Source organism: Symphalangus syndactylus, chromosome 14 (assembly GCF_028878055.3).
Source record: "Symphalangus syndactylus isolate Jambi chromosome 14, NHGRI_mSymSyn1-v2.1_pri, whole genome shotgun sequence".
NCBI classification, from domain to species: Eukaryota; Metazoa; Chordata; class Mammalia; order Primates; family Hylobatidae; genus Symphalangus; species Symphalangus syndactylus.
The window spans coordinates 86,932,391-86,944,452 of record NC_072436.2 but is presented as its reverse complement, the minus strand read 5'-3'; the positions used below and the strand labels follow the sequence as shown (position 1 = coordinate 86,944,452).

Here is a 12,062-nt window from a genome sequence, read left to right as displayed (position 1 = left end):
TGTCTGTGGTTCAACACATTGTTACCCATTGTGCAAAAATGATCATTGCCATGCTCTGATAGTTTTAAAATGATCAGACAGGAAATTCATTATATTGCAAACTGGTGTTCAGAAATGTTAGGATTTTCAGTATTTTTATTTTCCAAACATTATTTTAAAAGAACATTAAAAGCATTAGAAATATGAATCTTGCCTAATGGTTAACATACGAACAATTATTATAAAATGTTTAAAATACATCACATACTTTGCATCACAGTAAGCATCAAGAGAACTAATTAACATATCCTGATAATTAATCATATTCAACTGAATTCTCATTACTTTTAGTTCCCATTTTAGCCCTTATGAAGAGATAAGTTATATATTTCTACCTCCACCTGTATCATCATGACACCTTTATTATGATAACACAGGTAGAAGTAGACATATATAACTTATGAAGAAACAAGTTATGTCTCTATACATATAGAGATATAGATATGGACGGGGTCTACGAATCGAGCCCACTATATATTTCATGCAATTTATAACAATAATCTCTTTTTTCAACTTTTCTTTTGGAGATAATTTTCTGATGACCATAAAGAGACAATACCTCATATGCACCTGCTTAGTTTTCTTTGTGCTATAATTTTTACCCCCCAATGATGGGCCTCACACCAGTCAAATCATCTCAAACTAAAATGTCACACAGAAAACCTGTCATTTTAAATTTTATAAATAGAAATTACTTTTGTGTTAATATTTTATCACATTTGAAATGCCTAGCCAATTTTTGTATTTTTAATAGAGACGAGGTTTTTTGCCTAGCCAAAAAAATAGATATATGCCTTTGAAAATGTGATGCTTGATTAATGTTGTATTCATTATAAAGCTGTTTGGCATACTGGGATAAATATCAGGTTTTGAATTAAGACAAAAATCTAATTCCTAATTTGCCAAAATTCTTTGTATGATCTTGGGAGAGAATATTAGATTTCTTAATTCTTTGTTAAAAAGAGATAATAGGCCGGTGCACTGGCTCATGCCTGTAATCCCAGCACTTAGGTAGGCCTAGGTGGGTGGATCACGAGGTCAGAAGTTTGAGAACAGCCTGGCTAACTTGGTGAAACCTTGTCTCTATTAAAAATACAAAAATTAGCTGGGTGTGGTGGTGTGTGCCTGTAGTCCCAGCTCCTCGGGAGGCGAATCGCTTGAACCTGGGAGGCGGAGGTTGCAGTGAGCCGAGATTGTGCCACTGCACTCCATCCTGGGCAACAAGCATGAGACTCGGACTTAAAAAAAAAAGGGAAAAAGGGAAGGAGGGAGGGAGAAAGGGAAAGCAGGAGGGAGTAGGTAGGCAAATCAGCCTAAAAGGTGAACTTAAAAACAAAATAATTCGAGGCTGTCCCTGGGTGTGGCAAGAAAAAAATTTAGAAGAAAAAGAAAACAAAATAAAATCTATGCCTATTTAAATCCCCAAAATAGAAATAACTGATCAATACTGAAAGGTAACAGTTAGTTGTAAGATAAGGTTGAGCAGAGTTCTAATTGAATATCTATTCTGACTTCTCCATACCTCTCATGACCCCTGTATTTGGGGACAGCTGAGGGAGGAAACTATAAATTAATTGCCTTTCAGCTGGATGTGGTTTCTCACGCCTGTAATCCTAGCACTTTGGGAGGCCAAGGCAGGTGGATTACTTGAGGCCAAGAATTCAAGACCAGCCTGGCTATCATGGTGAAACCCTGTCTCTACCAAAAATACAAAAATTAGCCAGGAGTGGTGACGGGCACCTGTAATCCCAGCTACTCTGGAGGCTGAGGCAAGACAATCGCTTGAACCCGGGAAGCAGAGGTTGCAGTGAGCTGAGATCATGCCACTGCACTTTAGCCTGCGTGACAGAGTGAGACTCTGTTTCTACCAAAAAAAAAAAAAAAAAAAAAAGCCTTTTATGCAAAGGAACAAAGTACCTTCCAATCTGCAATAATAACTCTTGAATATAACAATTTATAAAGATAGGCATTGTATATTGATGCTCATCTTGTGTGTCTAACATTTAAAAACCTAGTGAGTTCAAACACTAACTGTATAATGAAAATATTTTTACATAAAAATATGAGTTCACAGTTGTTATGCTAGGAATCGCAGAGCATATAGTAAAATTAGTTTCAGGTATAGAAATACTTAAATCTATTTTTTCTTTCTGCCCATTTCCACTTTAAGATTAATGGGAGAGAAATAAAATGATTACTTTGAAAACAGATTATCTTGAGAATTTTTCTACCATAGTAATAAATAAAGACAAAAAAGAAGTCATTTCTAAATAGTTACTTGAATACTGTCAGGTGGTTAGTAAACTGTTCTCACACAGAAGGAAAACATAAATCAAAACATTCCCAGTCTCATCTCTACACCTTGTTAAGCAATAATAAATATCGCCCAGTGCATGACAGGAGTCCACACTGTTTTCCACAGAACACCGAGATGATTACAGCAGTGCCTTCTCTCCTGGGAACAGTGCACCTCTACCACAGATGCAGTCCTCTTCACTAGGCTTCTTGAGTAAGATCATTCAGAAACAATTCACTTTTGGGCCAGCGGGGGTGGTTCACGCCTGTAATCCCAGCACTTTGGGAGGCCGAGGCGAGTGGATCACCTGAGGTCAGGAGTTAAGAGACCAGCCCGGCCAACATGGTGAAACCCTGTCTCTACTAAAAATACAAAAATGAGCTGGGCGTGGTGGCACATGCCTGTAATCCCAGCTACTCAGGAGGCTGAGGCAGGAGAATCACTTGAGCCCAGGAGGTGTAGGTTGCAGTGAGCAGAGATCATGCCACTGCACTCCAGCCTGGGCGACAGAGCAAGACTCCGTCTCAGGAAAAAAATAAATAAATAAAGAATTCACTTTTAACAAGCAAAAATATATTTCTTTTCTTTCTTATTTTTTTGAGATGACATCTCACTCTTGTCACCCAGGCTGGAGTGCAATGGCACAATCTCAGCTCACTGCAACCTGTCTCCCAGGTTCAAGCGATTCTCTTGCCTCAACCTCCTGAGTAGCTGGGATTACAGGCGCTTGCGACCATGCCTGGCTAATTTTTGTGTTTTTAGTAGAGACGGGGTTTCATCATGTTGGCCAGGTGGTCTCGAACTCCTGACCTCAGGTGATCCACCCGCCTCAGCCTCCCAAAGTGCTGGGATTACAGGCGTGAGCCACCGCGCCTGGCCCAAATATATTTCTTTTCAAAAGAACTGTAAACCTACTCAACTGACATAAAATATGTCTATAATAAGAAATGGCAATAATCATAATACTATATTCTTAGTTGACTGTCCTATGAAAGAAAAGTACCTAATACCTGTGTGAGTGTTTCTGGTAAAGACAGAATTTTCTGCCTTAAGAATATATATATTTCTGGCTGAGTGTGGTGGCTCACGCCTGTAATCCCAGCACTTTGGGAGGCCGAGGCAGGCGGATCACCTAAGGTCAGGAGTTGAAGACCAGCCTGACCAACACGGAGAAACCCCGTCTCTACTAAAAATACAAAAATTAGCTGTGCATGGTGGCATGCGCCTGTAATCCCAGCTACTCGGGAGGCTGAGACAGAAGAATGGCTTGAACCCGGGAGGTGGAGATTGTGGTGAGCCGAGGTCATGCCATTGCACTCCAGCCTGGGCAACAAGAGTGAAACTCTATCTGAAAAAAAAAAAAAAAAAAAAAAAGAATATATACATTTCCTTTAGAGACAGGGTCTTGCTGTGTTGCTCAGGCTGGACTCATACTCCTGGGCTCAAGTGATCCTCCTGCCTCAGCCTCCCAAGTAGCTAGGACTACAAGTGCACGCCACTGCACCCAGCTAACAATATATTATTTATTCAAATCAACCTGCTACCAACAAGGTGTAGTGTTCCCGATTTCAACACTTCAAAAAATCAAAATTTACTATTCAATTAATAAAAATAACACCTCAGCAAAAATCATATCTTCACATTCTTTAAAAAACTCCAGTCAATATCTTATTTTGAAGACACATAACACTGACTCAAATCATGATAATCGGTTGACTTTCTACTTTAACACAGTAGCTTCATTCCTGGCATCTATTTAAAGGCTCGGTACAAAAGACTGGGGCAAAGATCAGGGTAAAAAATCTAAAACTTTCACATCAAATCTTAAGATGTCAACAAACTACAAAGCAAATCAACAGATACTGACACATCAGGTGAAAGAAAACAATAAGTGCCAACTTTTCAGTTGAATCTTTTAGGTTTTGATCCGCCATTGATCTCAAAGTTAGAATAAAGTCCATTAGTATCAGAAACAAAAACTGTTCACATAAGATCCTGTAGCCTCCATGACTTTAAACGGAGGGGACTGGAATCTGCTTGGCCGAAGTGCTGTCATATTCCTGCATTAAGTCATTAGTGGTGTGATAATGCATGGCAATATATGAATTGGCAAATCCAAAAGAGTTTACCGGCTGTAAGTTACATGGGCTGCTCTCCTCCTGGGAAGGGCTGCTGTTATAGATGCTGTAGTAAGGTTCAATCCGAGTGTTGATGGGGGTTGAGCTGCTCTGACCACAGTGTTGATGTCCAGCAGAGATCTTGGGACTCACCACACTTTCTTTTGAATGACTTGGGCCACAAGCCTGGTCCACAAATTTCTTCTGTGGCTTTGGAGATAACATGTAGGCAGAGTTTGTTTCATGATGGGAGGATTTGTTTCTGTTGACTTCGAGGTTCCCTTTTCCCATGGCTCGAAGTCGAGTCTTTTGTTTGCAGCAGAAAAAACCCAGGCCTATGTATTGGAGGCACCAGAGCACTTTCCTTCTCAGCCCTGCACTGTTCCGAGAATATATAAAAGGGTTTAATCCTGACTTGAAAAATATAAGAGTAAATCCAAACAATTCAAACTGGTAAAGAATGAAGCTCCCATTGCTGGAGAGAACCACCTGTACCAAGGAAATCCCCAGTGGAAGACAGCACACCAGGACTGACAGCACAATGATCACACAGGTGACCACGGCTTTGGAATCCTTGGCAGTGGAGAGGTTGATGGCTGATACCAGCTGGAGTCGGCTTGCTGCAGGGGTGGCCAGTTGGTTGGGACTCTTGGTATATCCACGGGTCTGAACGTGCTGCAGTTTGTTGTAATTCTGGTTCCTATACAGAGCCGGCATGGCACACTGGATGGGATCTCCACCTCCCTGCACAGGGACCCCCATGAAAGGCTGTGGTCTGGAAGCATCGACTGTGATTACAGGGGGACACTTTCGGACTTGAGCGTTCTTCCGCAGGGTCTGAGCAATCATGATGTAAGAGACAGAGACCACAGCAACACAGAAGGTGAAGTCGACCACATAGAGAGACAAAATGGCTTTCCCTTTTCCAGCAATCAGACTGGACATGGGAAGACAGAGGTGGGACTTGCTGGTTTTCAAGGTAGCCAAGGTGGCAAGGGTGAAACTGGTGGCCCAGAGAAGCAGGGTGAGGAGTACGGTGCAGGGAAAGGAGGCCGTGCGATTAGGCTGCTTCCCCAGCACCATCCGGAGCCGGTGCAGGGCAATCACTGCCACTGTCTTCAGGGACATGATGATGAAGCCTGAACTGGTGAGATGGAAAGTGAAGCAGAAAGCATCCGGGATACTACTGGCTGAGCTGAAGAATAACACAAAGGTGAACATGGGAGCCGTCACTCCACAAATGAAGAGGTCACAGAAGGACAGGTTCAGGATCATGAAATCAAAGTTGGTTCTGAATTTCCTGAAGGCTGGATCGAAGAAAGACAAGAAGACAATGAAGTTGCCGTAGGAACCCAGGCAGAAGATGACCGCCAGTAGAAAAGTACAGGTCACCAAGGTGGCTGTGTGGATGAGATCCTGAAGACCCTCCTGGAGAGAGGTGCTGTTTCCTTCCTGTGAGTGAGGCACATGGAGCGAGGTGGCATTGGGGACATCCTGAAGGTGGCCTGTTGAGTTCATCTTCAGAGAGAAATGTCTCCTTCTTCTGCTCCCCAAAAATACTCAGTGAGTCAGGGCCTCAGCTCACAGATGAACAATATGTGACAAAAGAGGCCCAAGGCAGATAAGCCTACACACAAAAATGCACACCCAAAAACAGAAAGGGATTAATGTAGAAACAGAAAGGAATTCATACAGTGATCTCATTATTAGTAGTAGTATTAGTACTAGTATCTCTCACCTTGAGAGAAAACTTTATTCATTTATTATCGATGGGGTCTTGCCATGTTGCCCAGGCTGGACTTGAACTCGTGTGCTCAAGCAGTCCTCCTGGCTTAGCTTCCCAAGTAGCTGGGACTACAGGCATGCACCACCAAACCCAGCTCTCTCTCTCTCTCTCTCTCTTTTTTTTTTAACAAAACACTAGAATTTTTCAGCTCTGATTTGGTGCATAGAAAGCATTTCTCCTCACAAAGCCCAACACAGAAAAAGATACAAACAAATACATTCATCCAGCTAATATTTAGTTTTATGACCCAGAGGTTTTCAAACAAGTTTAAGTGTCACCTGAAGAGCATGTTAAAAAGTTTAAGTTATCACTTGGAGAGCAGATTTCTTGGCCTCGCCCCTTGTGCTTCTGTTTGAGGGGTGTGCAGATGTTACTTTTAGAAACACTTCTGTGTCAGGCACTGAAGATATACAAGAACGTAGTCTCTCCATCAAAGAGATCACAATCTAGTTGGAGATCGATCTAACTATGTAATAATTACAGCCTAATAAGGTTGCAGGGTGCTATGAGAGCATGGACGGGGGGAACCTACTTCAACTTGGAAAGGGAGCTGGGAAAGGATTAAGGGAGCTTTAGCAAGGAGGGGCCAGCTGGATGAAAGGTCAGGGGTATGGAGTGGGGACAGACAGGCTAAGAGAAGTGGGGTAGGTCTTTGCAGCAGAGGCACTGAGGCAAGAAACTGCATGTACTTGAAATATAGGCTGGAGGGTATTGTTGATGCATAATGTGGCCCTTCACATAATTCCCGTAAATCATTAACAAACCCTGTTTCGTTCCCTACGAAGAATCCTTTATTTCCCAGTATTTATAATTTTTCCCCCAGCTTGTAATTTCTTGGCCAATTAACTACATATTCTCCTTTGGAAACAAACCTCGTGTAGGACTACATGTGAGACGGAAAACTGGAAGTAACCAAGGATGTTGGAATTATACTAGAAATTTACAAGGTGCAAAGCACCACATTGTAAAGTCTAAACTGCTATATAAATGTGAGTTACCATTATCCCAACAAGAATATCCTGATGGTGAAGCAGGAGGCATGCACCCATTCCTGCATTCGTTCGCTCAATTTACATTAATTATGTGCATACCGTATGCCAGCATTAGGCCAGATGCTAGGTGCTAGGTGCTAGGATGAGTAAGGCATAGTCTCTACTTTAAAAGAATAACTTCTTGCTCCTTTTTCCTAACTTTTTTTTTCTATTTTGCAATGAGACTTAATGTGCACTCACACAAATCTACATTGTCCCAAATCCCAAGTCCTGCATGGCTTGGTGCCCAACCTGCTCCCAACAGATGCTTCTGGTGGGACCGACTAAGCTGTTCCTTGGAGACAGCGCTATGTTCTTGACAACCAAAAAGCGTTTGCCTTAATCTAGAATTTTAGTAACAATAAGTGGCACTGGGGAGGTCCAGGGCTGATGTTCAGTGTACTTAACCACCAGCTCAAGCTGGATCCCAGAAGCCTCCAGCTGTTAACCCTTTAGTTGCCGGATCAAGGGGGTACAGCGGAATGAACCAGGTCAGTTAGGGATTACCTGGGGCTTCAATTAGCAGCTATGGACTACCCAATACAGAAGTGTCTCTGCATTTAACAACAGATACAGCCATGCCAGTGACTATCAGACATATACCAGTCCTGGGAAATCCATATAATTGACTGGTGTCCTTCAGCAAGGAAGAAGATAACTTCATCTATATTCTTAACATTCATATGGTACAGATCAGGACGATACGGTGAATTTGTCCACTGGAAAGTGAGACCAACTTTTCTATACTTTCCTTTTAAATAAAAGTTCCATAAGAGAAGAAAATCCTGAACTTTTGTTTCTTGATGGTTAGAATTTTTTAAAAATAGTACCAGATAGCTCTATTTCCACTTAAAGGCTGTATACTTGTTTCTGAACACTTTTGATACCTATATAGTGAGAAAGACCATTTTTTACTGTTTTTAAAAATTGCTAACAGGAGGATTAGAGCTATTTTATGAAAAGAGAAGTAGAAGAGAAAACAATTTGAGGAGGCAGGAAGAGCAGGGAGGTGATACTGGTGTCTCTAACCCCCTTATTTCCAAGGATTTCCTCTTTGGAAGTACAGAAATGAAGAGGGGTGAAGAGGGATGCAGGAATTTGGCCTGGGGAAATTAGAAGAATGAGGAGTCTGGAATTCGGATGCTAAGAGAAATGAAAAGTAACTAGGTAATAATGAAGTGGGATGATGGAAGTTATGAAGACCTCAGGCTAAGAGATATTTGGAAAAAGGGATTAGGAGAAAAATGAGATGATGAAGCACTAACATTAGTCAAGAATAGCAGGCAGGAGGAAAAAAGGTGATTTGGGGTAGAGGAGAGGCAACTTTCACGTTTTATACAGTTACATTTTTTCAACAAATTTTAAATTTTTCAATATACATATTTTTAATAGAGATGGAGTCTCACTATGTTGCCCTCGCTGGTCTCCAACTTCTGGGCTCAAGCGATCTGCCTGCTTTGGCCTCCCAAAGTGCTGAGATTACAGGTGTGAGCCACTGTACCCAGGCTTCAATAAATTAAAAAAAAATAAGAATTCCAGGTCAGGAAATAACAATAGCAGTATAATTATCAGCATCATTATTAGTATATTAATTTTATCAAGTGCTTATGATGTGCCAGGTACTGTTCTCAATGTTCCACACTATTAGCTCATTGAGTCCTCACAACAGCCCTGAAATACTTGGTATAACATCTCCGTTTTGCAGTTGAGGAAACCAAGTCAAAGAGAGGTTATTTAAAGTGGTGGAATACGGATTTGAATCTAAGCAGTTGCTCTTCCACACTCTTCACCACCATGCTAACCCAAACAACAAAAAAATCTTTTTGGGAGACATCCCCAGGTCAGAAGTATTAAGTGGTTATTACACACCAGGCACCTATTCTAGAGGCTTTACATAAATTATCAAGCTTTATTTCATTCTCACAATAATCCTACGAATAGTTATTGCAATCCCTTCCCCGCTGAAACTTTCTGGAATCCGAAATTCTAATATACCTATATAGCTATATCTACATCTATGTAGATACAGATAGACACACACACATACACACACACACACACTCTTCTACGTATCTTTTTGGCAAACTTGATAATTGTAGTCCACATATAAAGTAATCATAAATCACTCCTATTGAGATAATTAGAAAAAAAGGAATCATGGCCTGGGAAGAGAAAAGGGAGAAAAAGCAGAGGACAGACGAAAAGGTTTGCAGAAAAACTTTAGTATAACAGAAATCACGAAAATGGAGGGAAAGTAAACTCAGGTCTTAGTAGTAACTCCTAAGACTTTAAGAAAAAGGAGGCTGTGACCATAATTTAGAATGACATGACGACGGCAGAAAATAAAAGTGGTTTTGGAAGGGGAGTAAATTAATACTGCTTTGCTACTCATAAATATTCAATAAAGGTTACCCACGTTATTTGCAATGCAAACATACAAACCACTCTTTATCTCTGGGACGGAAAATAGGTTATAGAAGAAGATGTGATTAAAGTCATAAAATCAGAAAGATTTTAAGTTGGAACACCAGTCTTAAGCATGCATATTAGCTGCAGTACGAATGAATTCACATGCATATTCTTACAAATGAGACAGCCTGAAGTAACTAGCAAGCAAAGAATATGGATGAAAATTTATTGTATAATTTGAGTGGCAATGACTTTTCATTAAGATGTGTGAACAGCCTCTGATATATCTAGTGTGCTGTTCTAAATTTTTAGTGAACATTCAAACATGTTATAGGGGCTTTTCTAAGTCAACTCACGACCTGAATTCTTCCAACTCCATTCCCCGCGCCCCCCAGAATGTCTTAGGTTAGCATTTTCCGAGCCTAATCCTCACAGAGAGCAAGGTTCTGTATTATTGTGACTCCCATTGTATGTCTATTGATCAGGAAAGCCTCAGGGAGGTTAGATATCTTCCCCAAGGTCAGTTAAGAGTCGAGCCAGATTTATCTGATTTTAAAGCCCTTGCTCTTTCTATCCAGTAGAACTAAACTGAACCCGGAGCAGCTAATGGGATGGGAAGACCTGAGTCATTTGACGGGAGGGATGAAGAGGCCATGGAGCCCCCAGCCTGAGGACAGAGTGGGAAACTGCGGGCAGGGGAGGTCGACCCCCGTGAGGGGCTGGCGGTGGGTAGGGACTTCCCGGAGAAGGGTGAGGTGACGGTAAGGAGGGCCTAGGCCGGGCCAGGGAAGCTTGCAAACGAATCCGCAGAGGGGTGGTGGGTTAGGAGGGCTCAGCCAGGGTAGGGGCGGTGGGTGGGTAGGGGGGTTCCACGGCCGAGCAGAGCCTGGGAACCGGCAGGGACGGGCGAGAAGGCTACCCTGCAGGCCGCACCAGGAAGACAGGTACGCGGAGCCGGGCCTGGCCCAGCGCAGCCGCGCTCCTCGCTATCCCGCCGGCCTCCGGGAGCCGTCTCCGGCATCGTGGAGTCGTCCTCCTCTAGGGGCCCGCGGCCTCTCACCTGCCGGGTGGCCGCAGCGCCGTCCCTCCTCCTCCATCTCGCAGTCCGGACCCCAGCTCCGCCTGCCGCTCTGGATGATGCAGGACTAGAGGCATCATCGCCATCGCCACCACCTCCGCGCATCCCGGGAGCCGCGGCAAGACGCGGGCGCAGAGGCGCAGTCACGGAGACGCCGAGGGCACCGCCCCCTCCGCCGGACACCCGGGCCTGGCGCCCCGCACCCTCCGCGCCTCCGTCGCCGGCCTCCTGGGGCCCAGAGCCCGGCTACTCCCGCTGCCCGCCGCACGAGGGGTGCTTGAGCCAGAAGGTTTTTCAGGCTCGCGGTTTTGCTGTTTGGGGAACTCAGGCTCCCTGAAATAGCCAAAACATGAAACGCAGAGCAAGGTGGAGTGGTAAGGAAGGAAGGGAAAGATAGGGGTACTGATGGCACGCAAGGACCCAGGGAGGTCTTTGCGGGCCTCCCTAGGCTGCTTACCCTGCCCGCAGCCCACCTCCTCCTCGTTCCCCGCGCTTTTAAGACGTCCTAACTAGCTCCTCACTTAGGCTGCAGCTAATATTTTTCCTCATGAATTAAATTGGCGGCGGCTTCCAGTTTGGAACTTTGAGACCTAGAATTTACAAATCAAGTCATTGTAATATAATTTAAATTAAACCTATTTGAACTTACCTAAGCTCTCTTAAGGTGTTAGTGAATTCACTGGGGGAACTCAGCAAGGGGACTAATTGGCAGGAAACATGCAAAGTATAAAGAAACTACCCATGCAAATAAAACGACCAAGCCCAGGAATCATAGATATTAATGTATTACTTAATACTATGTTGAATGTAAAAAATCTTGATAAATCATAGTGCAATGTGTTGGCTAACTTTATTAAGCAAAAACACAAAACTAAAACTACCATCCTCTCTTTCTTCTAGAATTCATACATGTCCAAAATAAGGAACTCCTAAGATAGGTTTTAGTCTGAACAATCAAGTAACACTCCTAAGTATGTCTGCTATTATGGGTACAAAATAAAACCAGTTAAATTCTTCCTCCTTCAGTATCCCAACCTGGCTAACTAGGATCTTACTACTTTTCTAACCTCAGGGATGCTATTTAGAAACAGAGAATGTTATTTGAATGCCCTTTGCTTCATTCACTCTGGTTACCAGAAAACCAAAGTTGATTCCGTTCAGATGAAATACTTGGACTGTTGCTACTGGATTCTTCATTTTAGCTAACGGTTTATCGTTTTACGACAGAACTAGCAAGTATCAAGTAATTTAATTAATGCAATTTCTTCAGTTCCCTGTGCTTTCATAAAAACAAAACAAAACAAAA

At 42.8% G+C, this 12,062-nt stretch overlaps 3 protein-coding genes across 4 annotated transcripts in view; all 3 read right to left on the bottom strand.

Moving 5' to 3' along the window:
* ASB3 (ankyrin repeat and SOCS box containing 3) overlaps positions 1-10,888 on the bottom strand; it is a 273,478-nt gene extending 262,590 nt beyond the window's left edge. The window contains exon 1 of the mRNA XM_055240430.2: positions 10,739-10,888. Coding sequence (XP_055096405.1) covers positions 10,739-10,842 — 104 coding nt within the window. The 5' untranslated portion in view covers positions 10,843-10,888. The remainder of the gene's footprint in view (positions 1-10,738) is intronic.
* PSME4 (proteasome activator subunit 4) overlaps positions 1-12,062 on the bottom strand; it is a 133,304-nt gene that overhangs the window by 2,957 nt on the left and 118,285 nt on the right. The window lies entirely within an intron of this gene.
* GPR75 (G protein-coupled receptor 75) lies at positions 4,044-10,805 on the bottom strand. Of its 2 annotated transcripts, none has more exons than XM_055240439.2 (2): positions 10,739-10,805; positions 4,044-6,079 (listed from the first exon to the last, which is right to left on the bottom strand). In XM_055240439.2, exon 2 carries the CDS (start codon positions 5,968-5,970, stop codon positions 4,348-4,350), a length of 1,623 nt encoding a protein of 540 aa, XP_055096414.1. In that variant the 5' UTR covers positions 5,971-6,079; positions 10,739-10,805; the 3' UTR covers positions 4,044-4,347. The 2 variants fall into 2 exon arrangements, with proteins under 2 accessions (XP_055096414.1, XP_063474108.1); XM_063618038.1 differs by having other exon boundaries at positions 4,044-8,775; positions 10,739-10,778.

Bases quoted from the DNA above. Each gene is read 5' to 3' on its own strand.
- GPR75 (XM_055240439.2), bottom strand. From the start codon at position 5,970: ATGAACTCAACAGGCCACCTTCAGGATGTCCCCAATGCCACCTCGCTC.